At 34.1% G+C, this 25,090-nt stretch overlaps 2 protein-coding genes across 7 annotated transcripts in view; one reads left to right on the forward strand and one right to left on the reverse strand.

Moving 5' to 3' along the window:
- Positions 1 to 25,090, forward strand: part of LOC131440748 (E3 ubiquitin-protein ligase highwire) — a 126,255-nt gene that overhangs the window by 57,578 nt on the left and 43,587 nt on the right. The gene's annotated exons all lie outside the window — the stretch shown is intronic.
- On the reverse strand, positions 65 to 19,549 carry LOC131440749 (uncharacterized). Its single transcript, XM_058612291.1, has 8 exons — positions 19,319 to 19,549; positions 13,258 to 14,122; positions 2,935 to 3,205; positions 2,731 to 2,876; positions 2,478 to 2,663; positions 2,309 to 2,412; positions 761 to 1,917; positions 65 to 706 (listed from the first exon to the last, which is right to left on the reverse strand). The coding sequence occupies exons 2-8, from the start codon at positions 13,660 to 13,662 to the stop codon at positions 285 to 287; spliced, it is 2,691 nt and encodes an 896-aa protein (XP_058468274.1). The 5' UTR covers positions 13,663 to 14,122; positions 19,319 to 19,549; the 3' UTR covers positions 65 to 284.

Below are 25,090 nucleotides of genomic sequence, written 5' to 3' on the forward strand. Positions count from 1 at the left end.
AAACGGGAATGTTTTATTAAGAGATACGTCGGAAAAATATGACTGAGTTTAAATGAAATTATGATTTATGATTTGTTTGAAGTCATTTATTATATTATTTCTTTTCTACGCCATATTTTGGTTCGATAATGTGCTAAAAACTATAATTTAAATAACCTGATTCTTGACTAAATTAATATCACTTTTTCATACTTACTATGTAATTACAAACACAATGCTTCTGGACGTTTCACAGTAACAATACAGCTAAATTGATAAACATTGTTTTCAAACTGGAGTACGTATCATGCGTCAGCATATTCTACTATGTCATCAATTTTTACAGTAATATCACTACCACCTGAGTGTTCCGAATGATCAGAGCTCGATGTCGACCCATCGGAATCGACTATAGGCTCTCGGTGTATGATGGGTTTGGGTGGCACTTTTTTGATTGGCAGTGTATACTCAGGAATCTCTCTGCTACTGTTTGGAGATCGGTCCATATACCTTAAGGACACTGAGCAATGTATGGCATCTGATATATTGTTGTTGTTGCTACTACTGCTACTACTACTACTACCACTACTAGTGTTGCTAGTATTGTTACCACTGTTTGATTTTAAGATATCGGGCAAATTCCTCGACGTGCTTGGCTGTTGTTGTTGGATAGATGATCCAATGTTATTTCCAATGGCATAAGGCGTTATCAGCGTTCGAATGTTATCTGAGAAAGAAATGTATTATATTTTTTTAGATTTCGAATTTATTTGTCAATTACCTTTTTGAGTAATTTTCACCGGTTCCGAGTACTGTGAATCACTATGATCCACCGGTGCGGAGTACTCATTTATTAGTAGTGGTTGTGCCGCACTCGTTAATTCTGCATAAATATGATCGTGAGTTCCAGATGATTCGATAACAGTTGTTCCCTCCGCAGGACAGGATGGTTCTGTATATATCGTTTCAAGAGGTGTATTGTTTGTACTTGGGGCTAAATGACGATAGAGGATATCAGTGAAGGCGACAAAGTCATCTCCGCTGTTTTCGCAATCATTCAATCGTCGTACGATTTCACCAATTGTTAATACTTTTTCGGTTTCAGTGAAGTCACCTCCGAGAAGTTTTTGTGTATGAGTTAATATGTCTCCATACAAATCAAGCGAATGTCTGTCTTTAATCTTTTGTAGTGTCTGATGAATAATCGTCTTGTCTTCCGGTGTAAACACTTTCGGATGCTTAGTTGTTGTCATGGTGAATGATGTATTCGATATTGCGTTTCCGGATGTAGTGACTCGTTGCTTGCAATACAATTTGCAGAAAATTATACTCAAAATTATTATCACCAGCAAAACCAGAATAACCCCTCCAATTATTATTTGGTGATAATAATCTGTATAATGAATTGATTCAATTTCGTTTGGAGAAACAAAATGGGGAACAACTTTTTTCTCTTTCTGATTTCGGGAGCAATCGATCGTTCGAGTTGACTCATTGCAAACTTGCTCCATGTATGTTTTCACGTTAAAGGTGGTTGTATTAAAACAGAATTTAAGAGTCTCGTCTATTCGGCAATAACTTTCTTTTAGTAATTGGTAGTAGTCTTGATAGTATAACTCTTTCAACCAACTTTCATCACAAGCGCACTGTTTGTTAAAAGACGTTTCACTTAACGTGCACTCCGGATGTTGTGTGAAACTAAAACTTCTTACAGCAGGCTGAGTGATCGAATTGCCGTGAAATTGACATGATTTCGAATTGATGCTTTTCTCAATGGTGAAATAGTTGAATTCGCCAAACGAATTGTTAGCAATGATCACACTCGTCCAATCTGGCTTCTGGAAGAACCAATTTTTTCCTGTTTTGATTATTTTGTTTCCAACTATGCTGGTGAGAATCCCCGTGAATCGGATTGCGTCAGATGCTATATCGTTGATACTGTAAAACAGGATAAGGAAGTTAATAGAATTATATAATTCTATAAAAGATATTATGAGCGGCGTAAACTGGGAAAAATCTTTATGGTATTATAGATTCGGATCAATTTTTTTTATTTTAATTTCAAATGAGACCTAACTGATAGTAGTAAAGCGAAATTTGTTAGTTTTGTTGTTTTGTAATGACTAAAGAGTATAACAATTGTCAAGAGTCGAAAGACTAAAGTGATAGACATTATTTTGGTTAGATTTTATTTAATAAAATATTTTTTGAACGTATAAACAGCATGGTTTCTCCGTACACCATCAATAAATCGACCTATTAACATTGCTTTTCATTCACACTAATCGCACATTGCATTAAAAAGAGAACGTCTGAATCAAATACTTACATGTTATTTTGCATGTTGAAGTTTATCAGTCCGCTATCAGCAATAAAGTTTTTCTCAATTGCATTTATCTTACAACTTTCCATGATAAATTGTTTGCACAAAAGCTGCAAAAATAACAAATCGGTTACAAGATTCAATGTTTTGTTACTGCACCGTGTACTCGAATTACCTTTTCAGTTATAGCTTGCGACTTCAATAAACCTATCTCGCAGTTCTTGAGAATCAGTGAATCTATCTTATTTACATCAAATGCTTTCGTTGTGATCTGTTCAATGGTTGTATTCGTAAACTGTATCTGCCGAAAGGATGCTCGTAGTTCTGACAATATTTTTATACCACTATTGACGATGTCAAGCTGTTTTAAAATTAAACACATAAAATGTTGTTTCGTAAAGGAATCATGGATTCATTTAAATGCTCACCATAGTTGTAATCGATCCTTTGAACGCGTCTTCCTGTATCCTTATGTCTTTAACACCATTCAATAAAATCTCACTTTCGGGAACCGAAAATGCTTCTGGCATTATAGTTACCTCCCTGGCGTTAGTTACATTTAGTTTGAATTCTCCTGTTGATTAGAACAATTTATTTTACAATAAACAATGGATAAGCATCTACACACTTACGGCAGAAAGTCTGTCTATGAAACACAACCTTATGAATGTTATACACTTCCAACTCCGGATAGGTGCCATTATTGAGACAAAATGCTTCATTCTGGAACTCCACGTGTTCCCGACCATCACCATAGGGTAAATTACCCCTTATCAATACGCGATTTAGTAAGCTGTTCGTAAATTGCTTCGTATTGATAATCAAAGTTGTCCCTCGATCAGTCAACCATAAGTTGAGACTTTTTGCTTCTCTGGGAATGTAATATTGGTCTGCCAATGTAGTCTGAAATAAAAAACAAGATATTTTAAGAGCAATGTTAAGCACCAAAAAACAAGATTCTGTAATATGAGTTTTATAAAACTGTTTTATAGTTCTTAATTGTTCTTATACGATGAATGTGTCAAAGGAAAATGAGAGAACTACATTCCGTAGCACCTTCTGTTTCAAAACATTTCTCATTCGATTCATTAGTGTACAATTGTATGGCTAATGTTACGATCTTACTGACACTTGTTATTTCGTAACAAGTACTCTCAAACAATGTTTTTCATGTTGCAATTCATAACGAATGAGTTGGCAATCGTATAAATGTAACATATTTAGAGCAAGAATCGGACAAGAAAATTTTGAATACCAATTTGGAATAAAATCTTAGACAAATTTTTATCAAGTTGTTTAACGCTTGTTAAATATTGAAAATTTGAACAACCGGAAGAACTATGCGATTCTATTGCCATTGAAATGCTATCGTCAGTATTCATTTAGGGGTAAATGGGGTGATACGAAAGATTTGTATATCTTAACTAATGATAATAACACGTGAGAGTTACATGCATGACTACCTTCCGTTACCATTATTTCTCAAAATTACGAAAAAATACTCGCTGAATGCATTGGAAAATACATGAAATATCTTTTTTTAAACCCTTCAACATTTCCATTGAAATATACGCGGACATGACGCCCCATTGTGAAAACCATGAAAAATATACATTTTAAATTACGCGAAATAACGATTATCTGAACATAGAGGCAGGATGATCTTAAACGACGGGTGAACACCCATCAAAACAACAGAGCAAAACTCATGACAACAACGGTACAAAAGGCACCCTCATAAAGCTTCTTCTTCTTATTTAAAGAAAGTTTTAACCTTTTCGTGGACAAAATATTTGCCAGATGGAAGATTGTTTACTATTATTAAATAAATTGATAATCTATACATAATTTTTGTAAGTTTGGTTTTTGATTATTTTTCCAGATAAGATTGAACCATCACTACAAAAATTTCACAGTAATCTATTGTCATGACAGATTTTCAGTTTCATTTAAATTTCAGTGAAAAAAATGGTAACTTCTGAGAAAAGCAAGAGGTGCGATCGGACAATTTTGTACTCGCTTTGGTTCCGCCTTGATCAATTATGTGTTAGAATATGTTCGTCTTGAAAAAGTGAAAGTTTGACAATTTTCACAATTAATCAACTAGATGGATTAGAATTGCATGAAAAGTTGAGATATGGTATGTACTCTTAAAAAAAACAACTTAACTGACTTAATCCACCTAGCAGCGAGACTTGAGGTTTAGCGCCGCCTCCTAAAACTTTATTGGCTATCAGTCTAAGCTAAAATATATATATATACAAGATTTGTAAGAAATGACCCTAAATATACTTTTAATTTAGGTGCCTATCGGGCGAAGGTTTAGTAATAGTATTTCCTGAGATTTACGGCTTTATGTTCTGTACATACATACAGACACACGCAGACGTTTGCTCGATTCAAGATTGTGATGTGAGACATGTTATTATGCGGCTGGATCTACGCGATTTTTCCCGCAGTTCATTTTAATGAATTCTCGAAATGAACTTTTTTTTAATTGTTCGATTCATTTATATTCACTTCTATTTCTATTATATAAATTTACACTATAATACGAGCAATCAGAGTACGTTCACTTTCGAGTTCGAAAACCGAATACCGGTATAACTGAAATAAATTTATTTGGTCATTTGAAAACCCGAGAAATTTATTATCCAATTTCATAGAATTTGTTACTCATCACATGGTCACTTATGAATAAAAAATCTTGGAACTATTTTTCAATACCAATCACCCTGTATCTCCGGAACAAACGTTGAACGCCTAACAGTTCAACTTGAACCGCTAAGCAGACGCAAAGTCCACAATAGTGCCTTAAGCACTGATGAGCCGAAGGCGAAACGCGAAGAAATCGATTATTTTTATTTTCATACATATATCATCCTGTAATTCTGGGACCAGACGTCGGATCCAAATGAAATTCAAAAACTTTGTATGGGAGCATAGGACATTTCATATGAATCTAAGTAAATGTATTTAACTAAAGCAAATATATCAAGCTTTGGGTTAATCGGTCGAACGAGGCGGTTACATAATTGTATAAAAGAAGCCGCTGCTTCCGCCTGACCATTGGACTACTCGGACTGTCTCACCTCGGTGGCTAATGCATAACAACTAGCTTTGAGTAGACCGGGCAAACGGGTAAATTACATGATTGCTTGCGAGTGGCCGCCGCTTCCGACGGCGAGTTGGCGGCCGACTCAGTTGGCATCGCCACGGCGACACGGGAACCGCCGAGTCATCTTGGCTTCGGTTATATGACTACACCATGTTGATAGATATGTGCAGAAACATTTACAAACCTATAAACACCTAGTTTGCCTGGTCGACCCAAAAATCGGTACATTTACCGTAGCTAGATATATTCACCTAGCAATCTACATTCACATTAGTAAGAAACCAACGGATGCTCGATTTCGGCAGCATGCGCATCGAAGCAAAACGTGTAAGGCCTGTTTACCCTGCGCCGAATAACGGAAAAGTACCACAAATTCATTCGGGTGTTTGAGACAGAGGTGGAAATAAGCCCATTTTTCGTAGGAAAATGTGAATCAAGATTTTCGATTGTGAATCAGAAAACCGAACACCGTGAATTAAAAAATTGGATAACAGAACTAAAATGGCGATTAGTTTTTAAATGGTGGGAACTATATATTACACAGAGTAGCAGCAGACCTTATCCATACGCGCTCTTTTTATTGCGCTCTATCTCTTGTGCAGGCAAAGAGCATTAGCCTCTCTCAAAAACTCGTTTGCGCATTTAAGTACCGTGTCAGAAATGGATGTACAATGCTTCGTTCGTTCTCAGCGCATTTAGCCAAGAACGTAGTTCGAGTGCTCCATTCGCATGAGAAAAGGTGTAGCAACTTGTGCTAATTAACTCTCCGACAAGTTCCCGATCACAATGTTATATTCATACAATGTTGTAATAATATTAAACCCTACAGCTTTTGGCATCTGTGTTTTCTGAGACTCATTTAATTACTTTCCTTGGCGTACGGCACAATTGTTAACAATTAGGTTTTCAAAAGCGGAGAAAAATATCTGTAACTATTCAATCATTCTAAAGTTTTTTTTATCTACTCCTTGAAAATCCTGATGCGAACTTGCTCAACACCACCTTAAAATTTATTTTAATTTGTTTGTGTGGTACATAAAAAATCATTCAAATATGATCTAGAATTGAATATAGTAATCACGTTAGAAATTTTAAGTATATGAAACTACTTTTTAATCTGAAAATATCGATAGTTGAAATAATTTTTGACACTTTTATGATTTTGATTCCGAAAAATATTTTAATAGGCATATTTTTTGAATTCCTAAAAAAGGCCATTTTTTGAAATCCTAAAAAAGACCTTCTCTTTTTTTTCTGCAGTGGTGTAACCCCTTAAAGGAGTTTGTACCTCAATGACTTTTGTCAATTTATATGCATAAGGGTGGTCAAATTGGGGAAAATTGTCAATTTGTAACTTTTAGGAATGCTCGTTGAACAGTATTTACCCCCGAGTTTAGAAAAATACCGGTTTCGTTACGGCACGGTTTACGAAGTTTCAACACATGTTCTCCTTTGATACAAACTGTATTTCGCAACATGTTGTTTATTGCAGTAAATGAATACTAGATGAAAGGAAATTAATGCTAGATGAAGATTTTATGAAACTAATCAGATTGGATCGTAATCCAATTGATAATGTGAATTTTACAGTTTTCGCCGCGCAATATCAATACGCAATGCAAAATTAGTAAAAAATATACCACACCATGCACTATTTAGATTAAACCCAATGAAACGCTATTTGACATGAATTTGATTTAAAGAAGTAACTGGAGCGCAGCATTTGTCGCAGTGTTTCAATGGTGCGTTTGAATTGGCGTAGTCAAATCCTGCACTCCTGTTACTTCTGTGTATGATATTCAAGCTAAATAGGGTAATATTAATCAATTTCATAGCACGCTTTGTGAGTGGACATGTTTTTCTTATAGTTATAATTATTATTCATCGCAGCATGTATGTTAATATTATTAGCTGTTTTTATTGATGATATAACTCCACCACGACGGTATTACTGAATAAATTTCAAATACATCATGAAATATGGAATTTGATTGACGAAATAAACTCACTTAACAAGCCCAAAATTATTGATTTCGTTTAATCTATATCCGAGAAAATTGAGCGGTAATCAGTTTTGACGTTAACGTTACATCACCGGAACTGTAAGTGACTTCTAACCTGTTTAATGAACACAGAGTAGCATTAAAACTAACCGAACTTTGTTGAAATGTTGATTCCGAATCAGACAGTAATACTGATAACGATGAAGACATTTATAAATTTTATCTTTTCAAAAATCATTCGTTGCAGAATTCATTATAATACCTACAGTAAATATGTGATATGAAATAATAAAAGTACGGGTGTGTAATGTCAGAGACAAAGAGATTTACAAAAAGAAATTAAACATAGATTTACTCTTTTGCGTAATGAAAATTTCGCTAAAGAAGTTGAACAAATTAAACCATATTCTAAACCTTTCTGGAAACTTACTTCTTACAAATGGCGAAAAAGCTCAAAAACTTGCTCAGCAGTTCGAGAGTGTCCGCAATTTTAATTTGAACGTTGTGAGTCCAATTGAAAATGAAGTCTCACTGAAATATGAGAATATTTCAACCCAAGTGTTATCACACGATGACATTATTGAGACGAATTTTGATGAAATTAAATCAATTATTAGGAAACTTAAAAACATGAAGGCTCCTGGTGATGATGGATTTTTTAATATTCTTATTAAAAATCTTCCCGATGTTGCCTTGAGACTCCTGGTTAAAATTTTCAACAAGTGTTTTTCATTAGCTTACTTCCCAAAAAGATGGAAAAACGCTAAAGTAATTCCTATCCTCAAACCTGATAAAAATCTAGCAGAAACATCAAGTTATAGACCAATTAGTTTACTTTCTTCTATCAGTAAACTTTTTGAAAAAAATATCTTGTTGAGAATGATGTCTCATATAAATGAGAATTCATTTTTTTTACCAGAGCAATTTGGATTTCGTTATGAACATTCAACTACTCATAAACTTGTAAGCGCAACGAACATGATAAAAGCAAATAAATCTTCTGGGCTATCCACTGGAGTTGCTCTTCTAGACATAGAAAAAGCATTCGACAGTGTTTGGCACAAAGGATTAATAGCAAAAATGTCTGATTTCCAGTTTCCTATTTATTTGATCAAAATGATTCAAAATTATTTAATTGATCGTACTCTTCAGGTTAGCTATCAGAATTGTAAATCTGAATTGCTACCCGTACGAGCAGGTGTTCCGCAGGGTTCGAGCGTAGCTCCAATCTTGTATAATATTTTCACTTCTGATCTTCCAAATCTACCCGTTGGTTGTCAGAAATCGCTATTCTGTGACGACACAAGTCTGTTAGCCACAGGTAGAAATCTAACAGTTATCTGCAGTCGCCTACTAAGAAGTTTAAATATTTCCAGTGATTATCTGTCAAAATGGAAAATTAAACTAAATGCAGCAAAAACGCAATTAATTATCTTTCCTCATAAGCCAAGAGCTTCTTTTCTTAAACCAAACAATAATCACATTCTCAAATTGACATGGTCTGATCAAGCAAAATATTTAGGTTTAACGTATGACAAAAAACTTACTTTCAAGGAATCCAGGCAAAATGTAAAAAATATATTAAATGTTTATATCCTGTTATAAACAGAAATTCTAAGCTCTGTCTAAAGAACAAATTATTAATTTATAAACAAATTTGCAGACCAGCCATGCTTTATACAGTAACAATTTGGTTAAGTTCCATCAGGAAGAAAACGCTTCAAAGGATTCAGAATAAAATTCTGAAAATGATTTTGAAGCGTCCTCCCTGGTTTAGTATTTGTTATCATTTGATGATCTTCTAACGACTCGGATAAAGATAAGGGAACCATAGATTAAATCTTGGTTTGCAAATTAGAAGTATTTCTTCAAGATTTAGTAGAATAAATTACTTCACTTTCATTGTTCATTGAAATGTGATGAACCACTTTTAAACCTTCTATTGATGAAAATAGAAAAATTATACTTATAGTACACGTGCCGTTTGAGCCATTTTATTCTGATACTACACCATAGTAACTTATCGTCATAATTATTTTATTAATGTCAAGAAATGCTAGCACATTTTCCTTTACTTATCTATAAAAAAAGTGTGTGTTGCTAATGTTCTCTGGTATGCGTGGTCCGATCTTCAAATGATTTTTTTTTGTTCGAAAGATGGCGTTTATGCGAAGGTTTTAGGCTATAGTACATAAGGAAAATCCTTCGGAATAGCAGAGAAAAACTAGAAAATTGGTTCGTTTAGAATTGGAAATTTTCCACTCAATGCATGCTAGATCTCCGATGATTGTTTGGCGCGTATCGAGTTATGCAATGTTACTGCCCGCTGGAGAGCAAAATATGAATACTAGATTATTAATAAAACCGTTTGGCGCCAAACGAGCTGATCTGTGCAAAAATTTTACTGAGCCTACTTGATTCACGTGTTTCTTTATTTCGAATCACATGTTCAATTGAGTAAGGGCGCCAAATGAACAGCATACAGGTTTCCATTTTCCGATATATGAATTTGGGTTCAATACCGTTAAGTCAAATTATAAAACGACTATAAGAAAAGAAAGTGATTAACGTTTTTTTATGATTCGTTGTTTTCCTAAAATTCCAGAAATGTGAATTGTATCTTCTTGATAGATATAATTATTGCTTTCACAATGCACTGAGACAACAGGATCAGCACACCTCAGCTGCCACTTCAAATTAAGACCGTTAACTCAAACACCAAAATTGTTCGGCTCTCTACTTTTTGGAACGATTCCATTCGAATTAGAAGGATGTTTTCTGTTTGTTTTTCGGCTTAAATTTTTCATAAGCATTTCCCGTGCTATACCTTGGATGGATTTTTTGGACGGGATTTTGTGTAAATTTTTCTAGAAAATTTCGTCAATTGCTTTAAACTGCAAGTTCGGTTATTTATTTGAGTCCAAACGTCTTCAATTGGCCCAAACGCGATTCGAATTATATCAATCCAGAGTATTCCGAAATTTCAAATTATTTGCATTTGAGTAACTATGAACAGTTTCGTCCAATGTACTCGAACCATCCCGTTTACCTAATGTTTTTAAAGTACATCGATTGAACCGAGATTTGGGAACTCATCGACATGTTTGACCTATTCGAATGATTCACTCTCTTGCTCATAAACCGTCAAACTGATTGTGTTGTATTTTGCTTGAATCATTTGGGACTTTCAAGAGCAGGTAAAAACTGCTGTTTACGTGTGTATCTGAATTGGGGAAAAATGTTGAGATCGAATCAAAAACAATTGTCAGATGATTCATTTTTACAGAACCCTCTACCATTCTACTTCACTAATCTCGAGCAATCATGAGGGTCTTTCGATTATTCTAATTTAAGAGTATTCGAAATAATTTCCTTCCAAAGATAATTTTTGATGTGTGAGAAATTCACAGGGACAGCTACAGGTACAGAAATAAAAGGAACAAGTACAGAAGCTAAGTTCAGGAATAAATAAAGAAGGAACAGGAACAAGTGCAGAAAGTACAAAACCAAGTACAGAAATGAGGGAAACAAGTAAAGGAAGTACTGATACAATTGAGTGCAGAAAAGGGTACAGAATGGTATAGAACGTGCAGGAACAAATCCTGAAACAAGCACAGAAAGTACAGGAAAAAACACACAAATTACAGGAACAAGCACACAAAGTACAAAATAAAGTGCAGACAATAAAGGAACAAGTACAGAAAAAAGTTAAAAGTTCAATAATTAATCGCAAATGTTGTCGAGACAACAATTTTGAATGGCAAATTAGAAGAAGAAAAAGTTTTCATTCCACGCATTAAAATGATGTCCACTGCTATGCCATTTCAAATTGAACGTCATTTTCTCATCCGTTTAACTTTTCTATTACCGTCAATTACCGTAATTTACCGTCAATAATCGAGTCTGTAGCGTGAATTTATAGTTTTTTTCGGATGGTAAATTGTACGCTGCCTGTTTGCGTTTCGATAAAGCATAGGTTTTATATATTTTGTCCTGTTGTCCGCGATATAAAATGGTTGGGGCCACTATCATAGAGCATTATAATGATATTTTTCTTCAATAATCATTAGAATTGATAAGTAGTTTTGATTTTCTAAATCTAATCTAATATTATTGCGTTACGAAGTGTGCAGGGGTCCGCTAGTTTAAATATAAAAATTTAAACCGCAGATTGTCGAAAAACAGATACGTTATTTCCAAATGTTATTCCATTTACGACGCCATTGTGTAACCAGAGAACCAAAACTTTCACTTATATTCTCGATGTATGGGAGCTGTCAAGTTGTCCACGGGTTGGTGCAAATGGGGCATAGTGGGTAAACTTGAGGACGCAATTGATGAGCAAAAGGCTAGTAACATGGTGGATGCGGGCATTTACCCTAAATTTCCCTTCGCCCTATCAGAGTTTCAAGTGAAAGATCGCCTTCTGCTTAATCTGAACACAAAAGCAAAAGCTACGATAAAAATCGTAGGAAAAATTTTATTCGTAAAAATAACACAAGCGAAAAAACTCCAATGTTTTTTCGAGGTGAGATTAAAAAACGGTTTCTTTGATGATGTTAGGAAATTTATATTAATATCTCTATGCTATTACGTCTGGATATTTTTTCCCTAGTTTCTGTTGTGGTGGCCCGAGATTTGGCTGTGCGCTGGCTTCACACGAACTGACTAAAGCTGGATTGAAATCGATGGTTTACGAGAACCTTGTCAAGATCCTTTGTGGATTTTAAGATAACACTCTTTTTTAGGTGGTCTCAAATATTTTTGATAATAAATTTAGAGCAGTCGAGTGTGACAAGATTTTCAATAAATTTTTCAATATTTCTTATTAGAAAAGATTTGAGACGCCGTTCGTATCAAAGTGTTTCTGAATAACACTTGCACTCGTTTGATCGATGTTTGAATAAACTAAGTTTTTCTGTTGCGGCTTTTTTTAAAGAAAAGTAGTAAAGCAGTTTTCATAGATCATCGTCGGTTGCCAGCATTTGTTTTGGTTTGTTTTATCGCTTCGTATTGTGCTCGATGTATACCATCTGGATAATTACTCGTCGTCACCCGAACTCGAAGTTTTCAACGTCAAATGAAATCAAAAACAATTAAACACATTGAATCCAGGGAAGAGTGTTATAAATTCTACTAGAAAACTTCGATAAATATTCAGTTTATATATTATATTTTGGTTAGGAAGTAGATGTCAATATAACTTTGTATCGCGTTCGATTGATGGTAATCGGCTGATATCTTCCTAGTATTACAGCTATTTAATGAAAAAAAAACAGAACGCGAAAGATTAAATGTATAAATGAATGTCGGCAATCCTGACGGTCGGCTGTCCTTATTTTGCGAGTTTTGGAAAGTAGTAGTCGTATTTTTAGTATATAATATACATATAATTACAAAACAAGTATACAAATTGCATATTTCGGAACTAATCTAATAGAAGTTACATACATTCGCAATGATTATTAATTTTTTTATGGGAACCCATGCAAAAAGTACTCAATGTTATTAAAACTGTTCACAACAAAATATAATTTGCGGCTCTCAGAATTATTTTCGAAGAAACATACAAAATTTGAGAAGAGCGAAAGAACGGTTCACCCAAACTTCTTTCGGTAGAACTACTAAGTTACGGTTCTTTGAAATGAATGACTTTTTTCATCTCTAGTTAGCACCTATTCTATTGAAAACTTAGAAGACATGGTACATTTATGAGGCAGTTCAATACCATCCTCATAGTGGTTCTGAATGAAAGGTTGCTTTCTAAAGTGCACAGGAACATTTTATTCTGAGTGTAAATCCCCGTATATATACCATCATAAACCATTACTTACCACACTATCGAATATCTCACAATCGATTGTGAGAATAGGCTGATCCAAACAAGTACACCCCTCCTTGTGGCATAAACTTTGAGATCCAGTTTGCGTGTTGTAACCACCAGTCGAACGTAATTGTCGAATGACTAACTCTGCATCAGTGTAACTATTATTGATACTATGTTCACTGAAAGTAAGATCTCTTAGGATGTTTGATTTAGCACTGTTACTAACTTTGATAGCAGGCAAATAACTTTTATCATCTTGCGAATAGACCGTTTTCACTTCTGCGTCAAAAGGCTGGGAAGCAATTTGATATTGCTTGTTATGATTTTGTGTATCAACAGTGTGAGCTCCGTACACTAGCACAATGGTGAAGATAAACTGAAATCCGATTGAACCCATGTTTTCTAGGTACATTTTCTCAGATTTTCGTTAAGCTCCCTACTGAAGTAACGAACATGATGTTGACATTTTCTATTCCGCTCTCAACATCAACATATTTTGATAATTTAATTCACTTGACACTGAATGACCGTTTAGTCCTCTCACCACTATTGAGCATTGATGTGTTTTTTTGAATTCAACATGTTATTCTCTGTTGGTAGACTGTAACGATTTCTTCCGACGTTTTCTCATTTTTTACTTCTGACTGCGATGCTGTCATCTATGCTCACACACATCTAGATACACATAACATACACTACACTGTTTCTTTCTGCTATCAATTCCACGCACTGCATTTATTTACAAACTTGATTAACTAGTGTTATGCATTATTTAATAGATAAGGGAACCCACAATCTCAAATTCGGGTGTGTTTTGTACCGTTGATTACTGCGAGCGGTTACAGGTCATACGTCGACTGTTTTGTTTAGGTCTGCAAAGAAAGATAAGTGATGAGAATGCTTGTAAACGTTGAATCTCAATTATAACAACATACGTTTTGTTTTGTTCCAAATCAATATTGGGTAAATCATGATCAGAAAAAGTTTATTTCATTTTTACTCGTAATCAAACCAGTTCAAGAGATTTTACGAAAAATAAGTGACTGAAGGAATCACTTCTGAAATTTTCATTCATGAAACATACACAAAACTCGGAAACTCGATGTTTACAAGTGTTTTTTTTTTGTGTCAACGTAACTTCACCCACAGACATATCGCTCAAGAAATAATCCAAAAGGAAGAATCTTCGATGATATTTCGATGCAGCGTTTCCACTTCAGTTCGGCACCGAAGTTGTTCGTGTAAGATTTAATTATTATGTTTTCATCAATTAAAAAATCTCTGCTGAATAAATTCGCAACTGAGAAATAATGACTGCGATATTTTCGATGCACGTAGGGTGATAAATATGAATAACAATTTTTCTCTCTACTTTCAAAATAGTGATTACAGTGACGAAAAACTGTTTTAATCCCCGTTGCGCTATTTAGATTAAACCTAACAAAACATGCATTTGATTCATGAATTTGATTCATAAAAGTAACTGGAGTGCAGCATTTTGCATGTCTCTAAAAGACAGCAGGCGCATCGTTTTAATAGCGCGTTTGAATTGGCTTTGCGATAACCTGCGCTTCTGGTAATCAGCTGCATAACATGCTTTGTGATTGTTTTGATGTGGAACATATCTTTATTTTCTATATAGGGGTGCAAATCAGAAACTCAAGAAAAAATACGCGTAGAAATGTGGTCAGGTTTTAAACACTTACAGCTCAGTCTATTTTGTATCAATTATTAATAATATTTCATCATTTGATTGGAAATATTTCTATGTTTCGATTTGAATGTATGAAGCCACGTATTTTCAATTATATATGATTGAAATTTTGATTAGTAGCGAGCAGTGTCCTATTTTGTCTGCTAAAAATCTCCGGCATACCGGATTTCCCTGCCATAGACGACGATTTTGAAGGAGTAAGCGATATATCAAAGAGAAAGCATCGCTCTGATTGGTCAATCGATGCAAAGCTAACGTTTCAGTTATATGCGTACCATGCTAGAGGTAGGTTGTTGCTAGACAGCAAGACAAAAAGTGCCATAAAACGCTTTAAAGCTTTAATTGGTATGCTCTGATCTTGTGTCATGCAAGCTCGGATGAAATTCCATATTATGTCGTTTCGCCTGAGAAATTGACAACTACTCAGGGTAAATTTTGAGTGCTTAGGATTAATTTTTAATTTATATAAGATGAGCTCGATAGATAATGAGAAAAAGTTTATCGCTTCAACAGAAATCGCAGAATGGTAGAGAAACTTAACGCTATAAAAATAACTTCTTGCATACAAAATTTGAACACAAGCTTGGCGAAGAGAAGCTGAAATTTCAAAATCGTATCGCAAGTATGTACAAAGATATAATTGCATACATTTGGGATATTGGTGTAATTTCATTGGCTATAAAACAAACAATGTTCGGTGTTGGTTCCTAATCAAGATGAATCTAAGCAGACTCTCGTGCAATTGCGGATTCAAAAGTGTGGCAATTGATTGAACTGTTTGATTGTAGATTATTAGAAATTTTGGTTGCCTTGTTCCACATCAATGGCTCGAACAACCCCATGGGGCTGATCCTTGTAGTTTTTTAAATAATATTTTAATATATAATACAATATAATTATTTTTATATTAATATATTGCTCTATGATACATTATATCTTTTATGTCATTTTATGTCACTTAAAATAAAAGGTATTTTTTCAGACATTTTGGTATGAATCTGACGTGGCTTTTTCAATCAAAATCATCAAATGACTTGAAGCACGTATTGTGAAATGCATTATCTGTGCACTTAATATTATGATTGAAATGAATATCTGCGTGTAAGTGTCTTTACATGCATGTCCACCAGAGTTGCCACTTTAAAATCTGTGTTTCAACTTGAAAAATCTGTGTACAATTTGTGTTGCATATATTCGATCATAATCTGTGAAAATCTGTAAAATTTGTTATCTCTTCATAACCACCATATTGAGAGAGTGAATTTCTCGCATCAGTAACAGTCATACTAGTTGACTTCACTAATTTCGAAAGCACCGAAAAAAGCGGTCAAAAACATCGGGATTCAACTCAGACCGATTGATTTATTTTATCGAGATCTAACTTCTAAATCTAGCAATGCGATGTGATGTGTATTGAAAATCTCAAACCTCATTAGAAGTAACGATGCAACAGAAATATAAAAATCATCACCACTTGGTAAAAGGCGGTTTCAATTCCAAGGTGTTGTTAGTTAGTTTTTATATAAACTTGGCTTTTCCGGTCTCCAGTTCCCGGTTACGGAAGTAGCGCTCAAAAGTTCCAAAACAGAACGCACATAGATTTATCTGAGATGACTACCCGGGTAGGTGTAAATAACAAACAAAGGTCAAAATAATAACAAATTTTACCATCATATCTTGGCTTGATTTTTCTGTGTTGTCATAGCGATACTTGATATTTTCGTGATATTTCATCAAGGGATCAAGACATTGTACAATATCTGTTCAACATCAAAATTAGTTATAATATCTTATTTCGTTATTGATGAGCTATTTCAAATTCATTAACTAAATTGACCCAGTAGTTTTATCTTCAAATAAAATACCATTGAATAAACTGCATCAGAATCAGATAAGAGAAATACTTAAGATATTACTCTATTCTAAATGCTAGATTATAAAATAATTAACAAATTCATCTTCTATAAATATTTTGTTCTTGGTTTGATATTACAATGACAGAATTTTTTATTTTGTTGCTATTTTCTCATGCAAGCTTTGATATGATTTTTGATATTTTAACTCTTATTTCAAACTAAATAATGTTAATTTCTACCATTGAGATGTTTGATTTTAATGACAGAATTTGGTATTGGTTTGCAAATCACTTCTGCCCGGGTAAGCACTCATAACTCGTGCCGACTCCAGAGTATTGTCGGCTAAAAATTTTCTCTGGTGTATAACAATGGATCCAGTCAAACATGTACTCGAAGTGCGCTTGCGTTCGTTTTTTTCAGTCCTAAATAATTAAATGCGGAATCCAGTGGCAGGATACATTACTCATATACAGAATCATTTCGGTCATTCAGCACAATTTTAGGAATTATTGTTACTGTCGTTTATTTTGCCCCGGTTTTAAATTATATTTTGTGTAGTCTTGACACTGTCAGTGGCGGTGGAGTTTCGACCATGACGAAACTCTTAAAACCACTATCTGACGGTGTAATCTGCAGGATCCACAGCCTCATAATATTCATCAAACTTTTTTTTGTTCCCGTTTTTAATTTCGGGTTGGGCCAGGGTCCCTAACCTTCCCCCTCTAAATACGTGTCTGTGGACTGCTGTAAGTCTACTCTAATCAATTAGACTTGATGGATTCACCTAACATTACATCATGTTTTGAATATAGTTGCAAATACTATATTTTCGAGAATTGTTCCTGTTTCGGATGCTATTTTATGTTTCTCTTCATTATTTATTTTGAGCAGAGCAAGTTATAAATCATGGTGCAAAAACTTTGCTTTGTATACAATATGATTGGTGGTTTGTATATGCAACGAAACTTTTAAGTGAGACTTGGAAGCATCGCTACAAGTTGTAGCGTTTATCTACCGGGGTAGAGCCAAATATAGTTCTTTCCACGTCGGTTTCCGGCTGTTGGCATACGGTGTAACATGCCTCTTATACTCTTTGCTCTACTCTGTTATAAACGGCACAAAATCATTGGTGAAATTACCATGAGTTTTGTTTATTTAACAACGAGCTGTTTCTTATATTTGTTTATGCTGATAGCATGTGGCCGGCAGTGACTCAACTCAGTGCTCTTAACGTTTGGATCTTGATACTTTGATAGTGTCTGACGGGAGTTGAAAAATTAGCTATTTACCTTACATAACTTTATCGATAACCTTTAGGATAACAGTTGTTCGTTTTCAAGGTTGTTTATAATAATTTTAATTTAATGTTACGCATTTACATTATCCTAAGATTTATATTGGAGGTTCAACCACAAAGTGAGGCTTTTGATCTGTCCAAGCCATATCGCATTTCGCTGAAAACAATTCCAAATGCCAAAAATTCTTATCTCTGAAACTTTTGGAACAATCTAGAGTTTTTCCTATATACTGAGGATTTATCTTATTCGAAATACAATTATGGATGAGTTTCGATTTCTAAATCGAATGTAGTTGATTCGTTTGGACTCTGTAAACTTAAGGCAAATTAATAGACCAATGACTTGACTTCTGAAACTAAGCTATGAAAGTTTCAAATGACCATTATCGGCTCAATGGAAATTATCGAAATGCATCATTTGTTATCAATTTAAAATTCAGTTATCTGTTCTGATAATTTGCCGGAAAGTGGTAAATTTCAAAATGATGGTACTTACTACAGATAGTGGGGGTGTTTGGCCTTATAAAAATCGAGCCGTTTCTGTGAAATGATATTAACTGAAATATGATTGTTCACACATGCACGTCGACATTTTCTATTTCGTTTTCTGTAAACTTCAAATCAGTGATGTTTTTTTATATGAAAAAACTTCCATTTTTAAAATCAATGTAAATCCATAGAACTTTTCATTGATTTTTAAAATAAAATTCCTTTGGAAAGCAACGATTTACTTATTCACCCTATCAACTTGTATTGTAATAGCTAAAACGCGAACTGTACTATCCAGTTTGGTAATGCCAGCACCACTAAACGGCTCATACGGCATGCAGACAGTCAGCGATTTCCGGTGACAAATTTATAAATTTCAATTATTCGTCTTCTCCGGCGTTTATATATTGCATATCTCTGCTCTTTCCGTGAAAGTAACTTACTACATTTGTTTGGCTGTATTTTTGGACGCACTAGGTTTACAGAAGAGATGGCAAGCGGCGCGTATTTTCCTACATCGAACATTTTCGTCTCGTTTAACCTCGGAGTATGACATCTGCACAGCTTAATGACACTTCTGTCGTTCATTTCAATTGGTTTTCAACTAGTAGCAATTTAATTGTTCAAATTCAATATCAATAACGAGTATCGATACGAAAAAGGATAAACCGGTATCGTATTTTGTGATGGTAAAGTGAATTGTAATACTTACTTCATGTCTCTCCATCCGTCTAACTGTTTTATCTCACCAACCAGCATACAGTAAAATTTAATTCAATTTTCGAGGCCTATCCCACTTCTTCACGAGTTCCTGATCGCTCATGTATTTTTTTTTGTTTCTTTACTTTTCCGTCACACTCGATTCTCACGAACCGATCCAAGACTGCGAGTAACGTACGTTTTGTGTTTACGCCTATTCTACAAAGCCAACTGAGTCGAAATCTGGTTGCGCGACGAAAAATAACCGAGAGTATAGTCTCTAATACATTCTCACTATGGCATAGAACACTGTGTAGTTGTATATTGGTATTTTTGTAGGTGGGTGGGAATGTTCAACCCAGCTCATGACAATCTCGATTAACTTTAACAAAATATGCAAAATGTGAACTCTCTAAATGGAATGAATTCTCTGATGTTATAGGGTAACAGAGGTATTTTGGCCACTTCATATATTTTGGCCCACCTAACAAACTTTATAGATTTCATCGGATTTTATCGATGTTAAGTAACTCATGTTGCATCATTTTGAAGCTAATCACATTAAATTACCTATTGCGGAAGAGGTTTTCAAAGATATTACAACATTTGGTGGATATTTTTACAAAGTGGGCCAAAATAAAATCAATCCTGAAGTGGGCCAAAATACCTCTGTTACCCTATATGTTGAAAAAAATTATGAAAATAAAAACTTGCAGGTAAATTAAACCTATGAATTCTTTGCGACTATGCGTAATCAAAAACTATTATTTTATGTTACAAGTAGAGATGGACAAAACAGTTCGTCTAAAACAACCGTTCTGCAGGAAATATCACAAATCACTAACTATATTTTGTTGTACTTGATCTCAACTTAGAGACAGTACACCAATTGTTAAATCATTGTGTTTCAACTATTTGTGTGAATATTATTTTTCAATCATTCATCATTAATATCATTTGCTTGTCATACTGTTATTTTAAATCGCTAGATAGAATAGTTACGTGAGAAGTACGGTTCTTTGAAAAAAGGCGGGTGGGTAATGTCAGAGACATAACTGGATGTCGTGAATACGAAAACATCTGACATGTTCCTTAACACTTCCGAATATCAATTGTATGAATTAAGCAAGCATTCCCCTTTTTCAGATTTTTCGCAAAAACAAAGAAGGCTTCACTTGATTTTGATTACTGTGAATTTCACACAGCGAAAAGTGCACAAATCTAACCAAACTGTTCTTGATTTGCACTAAACTGAGGATAATTACCTATGATTTGCGAACAACAAATCCCAATAGTTCTTTAGAAAACTTTTAGAGCCATTAGAACGGCTGATATTGTGTAATGCTCTCCATCGTTGTTTTTTCCCAATGCTAATGACTGGCAGCTGTGACGTAATCGCTCTTGTCGAAAGCGAAACTAGCTGTGCAGACGACACAAAACACATCTGCTCGCAGTGGCGATAGAATCCAAACTAAAAAATTTCCTTTTATGTGATTTCGTTTGTAGCTTTTTCACTAATGGGCGGTCCTAACGGCTATAAAAAAAGCCTCATACAGAATTTTAATGTCGATTATTTCATTTCGGATTTGCATAATTTATTGAAAGAAACTATCAAGATGCTGTACGGGATTCATTCCTGCCTTTCAGAGAGACCAAATTGTGGAACTCACTACGATAACACTGTTCGGAACATTTTCCTCGAACGATTTGTTGTACAGCAGCAGATATTTTGTTCTCTTCCTCAGAACGCGTTCTGATTGGCTGGTAGTGACATGGGTCAAATGAGACAGATTTTTCAATAGTGTACTATTGAAATACTTCAATGCTTTTGCTATACACGTTTAAATTTAAAAATTTCGAATCTATTGGTAGTTAGATTATATAAATCCTTTCACAGATCACTGAGCTATGAGCTTTCAAAATACGAGAAAGGCAAACGCGCCTTATGAATTATCCTCTTCGATACTCGTTTATACCAAACATTTCAAAAAAGTTTAATTTTGAATTAATTGAGACTATGTCACAAAACTGAAACTTTCATCATAAAATTGTGATCATATTTCCGATGGCATGTCGCAAGAATTATCTTGATTCATTAGATACAACAATAGATATTCACGATCAAAAACTTATCACTCTCTCAGAGGGTAAATTTTGAAAAGGCACCCCATAGTAAAGTAAGTCGTATTCACGACAAAAGAATGTCTTCTCACTCAATCTTTTAGAAGAGCAAAAGCACTAATACACAGTTTGTTGTAAAAGAACATAACAGTTAAACATCGGGAGACATTGTACTACCGCTTTTAACAAGTTGTAATTTTTGTAAATTTTAGCCGGGCATCTAAACTGGTTAAACTCTCTGGAAACGTTACTCAATTTCCAAAGCAGCTGTGAATGTTTGAGGAAAATATTGTAATAGGGTTTTTGTACCAATAGTCATCTTATTAGTAGAGTCACCATGCTATTTGGCCAATTACTTGGACTTTCAATCAACGAGTTGTGGTAAAATCTGGTACAATATCTTTGCTTCAGTTCTAAGAAGTAGAATCACAGAAAAAAGTTCGAAACTTGTTCAATACTACTCTTATAATTTCATCTTATCCTATCTATCGAACAGAGACCCTGCTAGATTACTAAACTATTTCAATCAATTATTATGGCTATTTTTCGTTGCAATTGTAGTTATAAAATCTTAGTAGATTTTTGGTCGCTAATATTATGATAGGAATATCAATACTTTCCTTACAAAAATCCAGCAATGCGTATTTTTCATACATCTATTCTCACCACACCCATTTTGATTATGTTCTTTTGTCTCACGGTTAACATACTAATAATATAAATAATAACAGTTTATCTATTATAATCCGGATATTTTTCGAAACAGTTAAATTTATTTTGTTATATGTGCGAAAAAGGGGACATGATGTATTATGTAGATATTTTTTAAACGCTGCATTAGATATTTAAAAACGAAAGAAAAAGTATTCCAATAAGACTGCCAAACAAGGGTAACGGTACCCTCATTCATCTCTCTTCAATCATTTATTTCATACACTAAAAGTATTGATTATAGTAGGATCTGAGATTGATGTATCTATTCAATACATCGGCCTAAAGGATAAGATGAAAGCTGCTGTATTAGCTTCCTATTTGTCGAACTATCTTTTTTTGTCTAATTGCATTTTAGAGCTGCAGTAGAAACGTTCAATCCGATTTTATCACAATTCCTTGATTGATGCTGGCTATTGGTACAATAACCCTAAATACGAATCTCTACGTGTATGCCGTGTATACATATAAAGATTGGTATATATTCACTGTCATGAGATTATGTGTGTGAGATGTAAATATTTCTCTCCGCAGGCAGACAGAAATTGCTTCGTTCATTTACAGTAGAACCATACGATCTATTTCATTATGAATCATATATCATTCGACCCTATCGAATAGCTATTCAAACCTAGCCGGCTGCTTGCTGAACGAACAAGTTGTATTATCATTTTCGGATGAATCACTGTCTACTCAGACATGCGCAACGTCCGACCTATATACAAACAGCTCGATGCAGATTTTTTTTCATTCAACTGAGAACGACTTGAGTCGTTCCCATCGCATAGTGAAGTCTATCAGTTTGAAATGTTTTTAAGTTACTTTTGTAGCTCTTTTATACTAGCATGTCTTCCACCATAGATCTTCGTGTATCTTTTAGGCTAGATTGCTTGTATGTTTTAATGAATGGATGAATGAGTCGATTCCAGTTTACACACTAACTTATTCACTTGCCCTTCTCTTACTGCACTTGTCCACTTGAGTTATTTTTTATGCCTCACATTCGTTATATTCAAAGCATTATGCAGTTATATAGGGTAGACTCATCTAATGTGAGACTCTTTTCGCTCTACGATTTAGAATTCATGTTTATGAATAAAGGGGTCCCCTGTGACGACCGTTTCCTAATGCTATTTTGGAGATTGTTTTGGAAAACCGTTGCTTCAATTTGAAGCTAATCACATTAAATTACCTATTGCGGAAGGATTTTTCAAAGCCAATTACAACATTTGGTAGATATTTTTATTAAAAAATATTAATTAATATATGGCAGTCATTTGACAGCTACAAAAAATTAAGAGAAGGTGGAATAAAGGTTCAATTTTCGCAATCATTTTTCAAAAGTGTGTGTGTGTAATGGAGTAGGCTAATAATTACGAGTTATTTGAAGTAAGGATTCTTAAAATAAAAGCAAAATAATCTTTTATAATTAAAAATTCCGCCATGTTCAAAATACCGTCCATATTTTAAGGTGCCGACGGTGTACTGAATGGCGATGATTCCTTCTTCTATCTTTATCCAGCTATCGATAAAGTGATTTCTAGACGTGGAGAAAAAAAATTAGAGGGTTGTATTCAAGACACGACCGAGCACAATAACATTAAAAATGAAACGTTTCTAGGGTCTTCATAATAAATACAAAAATAAAGATGATAATGATGATGATACACTAAACTTCACTACACTTCAAAGTTACTTGAAAGCTTGAATTTTAGATACAAACACCCTAAAGATTTAAACCTGAACAAATGAAACTATTTTATTTTATGATGATAATTTTCGAGAAACGTACAAACTTATTAATTTGATTTGATTTATATTGTTTATTTACCCCCAGTTTTAACCTAATAATGGTCGTTCACTGGGTAGACTTATTAATTTCATAAACAGTTAATCGATCCAAGAGAATGTTGTACCAGTAATCTCAGTAATGGTGTAATTTTATTAATCCTTCAAAATCGTCGATAATCTTCGGAAAGTGTCGGTAAATAATATGGCAACAATACGAGGAAGAAAACATGTGAAACAGTCCGCATAAAATATTTAGTTACTTACATTGATTTTCGCTTTGGCATATTAGGAATATACGGAATGGATACGCAACAAAATACCGAAATTTTGTTCATATTGTAACTTGTTGTTATTAACACATGAATGAACATTGTCATAGTTACAACGCGTGTAGCCATCAGACGCTTATTGTTTTGAAGCAAATAATAATTGAACTGAAACTGGCGGTTAACCAAATTCTACAAGGGTTCCTATTCAAACGATACATGTAAAATCGCAGGTAAACGTACCTTGAGTTTATCTTTGATACTATATGATATTGTGAGCCTGTGGAATTCAATTATACTACTAAACCGAGGAGACCGCTTTTAGATAAGTTTCAGAATTTAATTTTGAATCTTTTGAAACGTTTAATTCCTGGTGTGACAACAACTTGTTCAGTCACATTGTCACGTTTTGTTCGTATGGGAATGGAGATTTAAGTATGCAAACCGATCCATTGACAAATTAAAACATTTTTAAGCTTACAATATTGAAGCTTTGGAACCATTTAAATTAGGAAAATCCATTAACAAATCATCGAGGAACAAGCGCTGCAAATTAGATCCGAAAAATCTATCGCCGATAATTCTAAATTGGCCTTATAGTTACCAGAGAACCGAAATAAAATACTCAATTCAAACCAATTTTTCAATGGTATGCAATTGAAATATTCAAATGACGTTGTCTCATAAGTTTAAGTTAAATGTTTCCGAATCGATTGTTTGTTGAATTATATAAATCCATCAACAACTGACTGAGTTATAAGCGTTCAAAATTATGACAGAAAAATGTTACGCGATTAGTTTTGCATGTTTTGAATTGACACCCAGCCTCGGGAAGCGAAGTGTAAAGCATTTTTAATGGCAAAGTCGACCAAAAATTTGCTAAATACATGGGATAT

Source organism: Malaya genurostris, chromosome 1 (genome assembly GCF_030247185.1).
Source record: "Malaya genurostris strain Urasoe2022 chromosome 1, Malgen_1.1, whole genome shotgun sequence".
NCBI classification, from domain to species: domain Eukaryota; kingdom Metazoa; phylum Arthropoda; class Insecta; order Diptera; family Culicidae; genus Malaya; species Malaya genurostris.

Coding starts and splice junctions, on each gene's coding strand:
- LOC131440749 (XM_058612291.1), bottom strand. CDS start 13,662: ATGTACCTAGAAAACATGGGTTCAATCGGATTTCAGTTTATCTTCACC. Junction 2,413..2,477: donor CGCAAGCTATAACTGAAAAG/GTAATTCGAGTA, acceptor TTATTTTTGCAG/CTTTTGTGCAAACAATTTAT. Junction 707..760: donor GGTGAAAATTACTCAAAAAG/GTAATTGACAAA, acceptor TTTCTTTCTCAG/ATAACATTCGAACGCTGATA.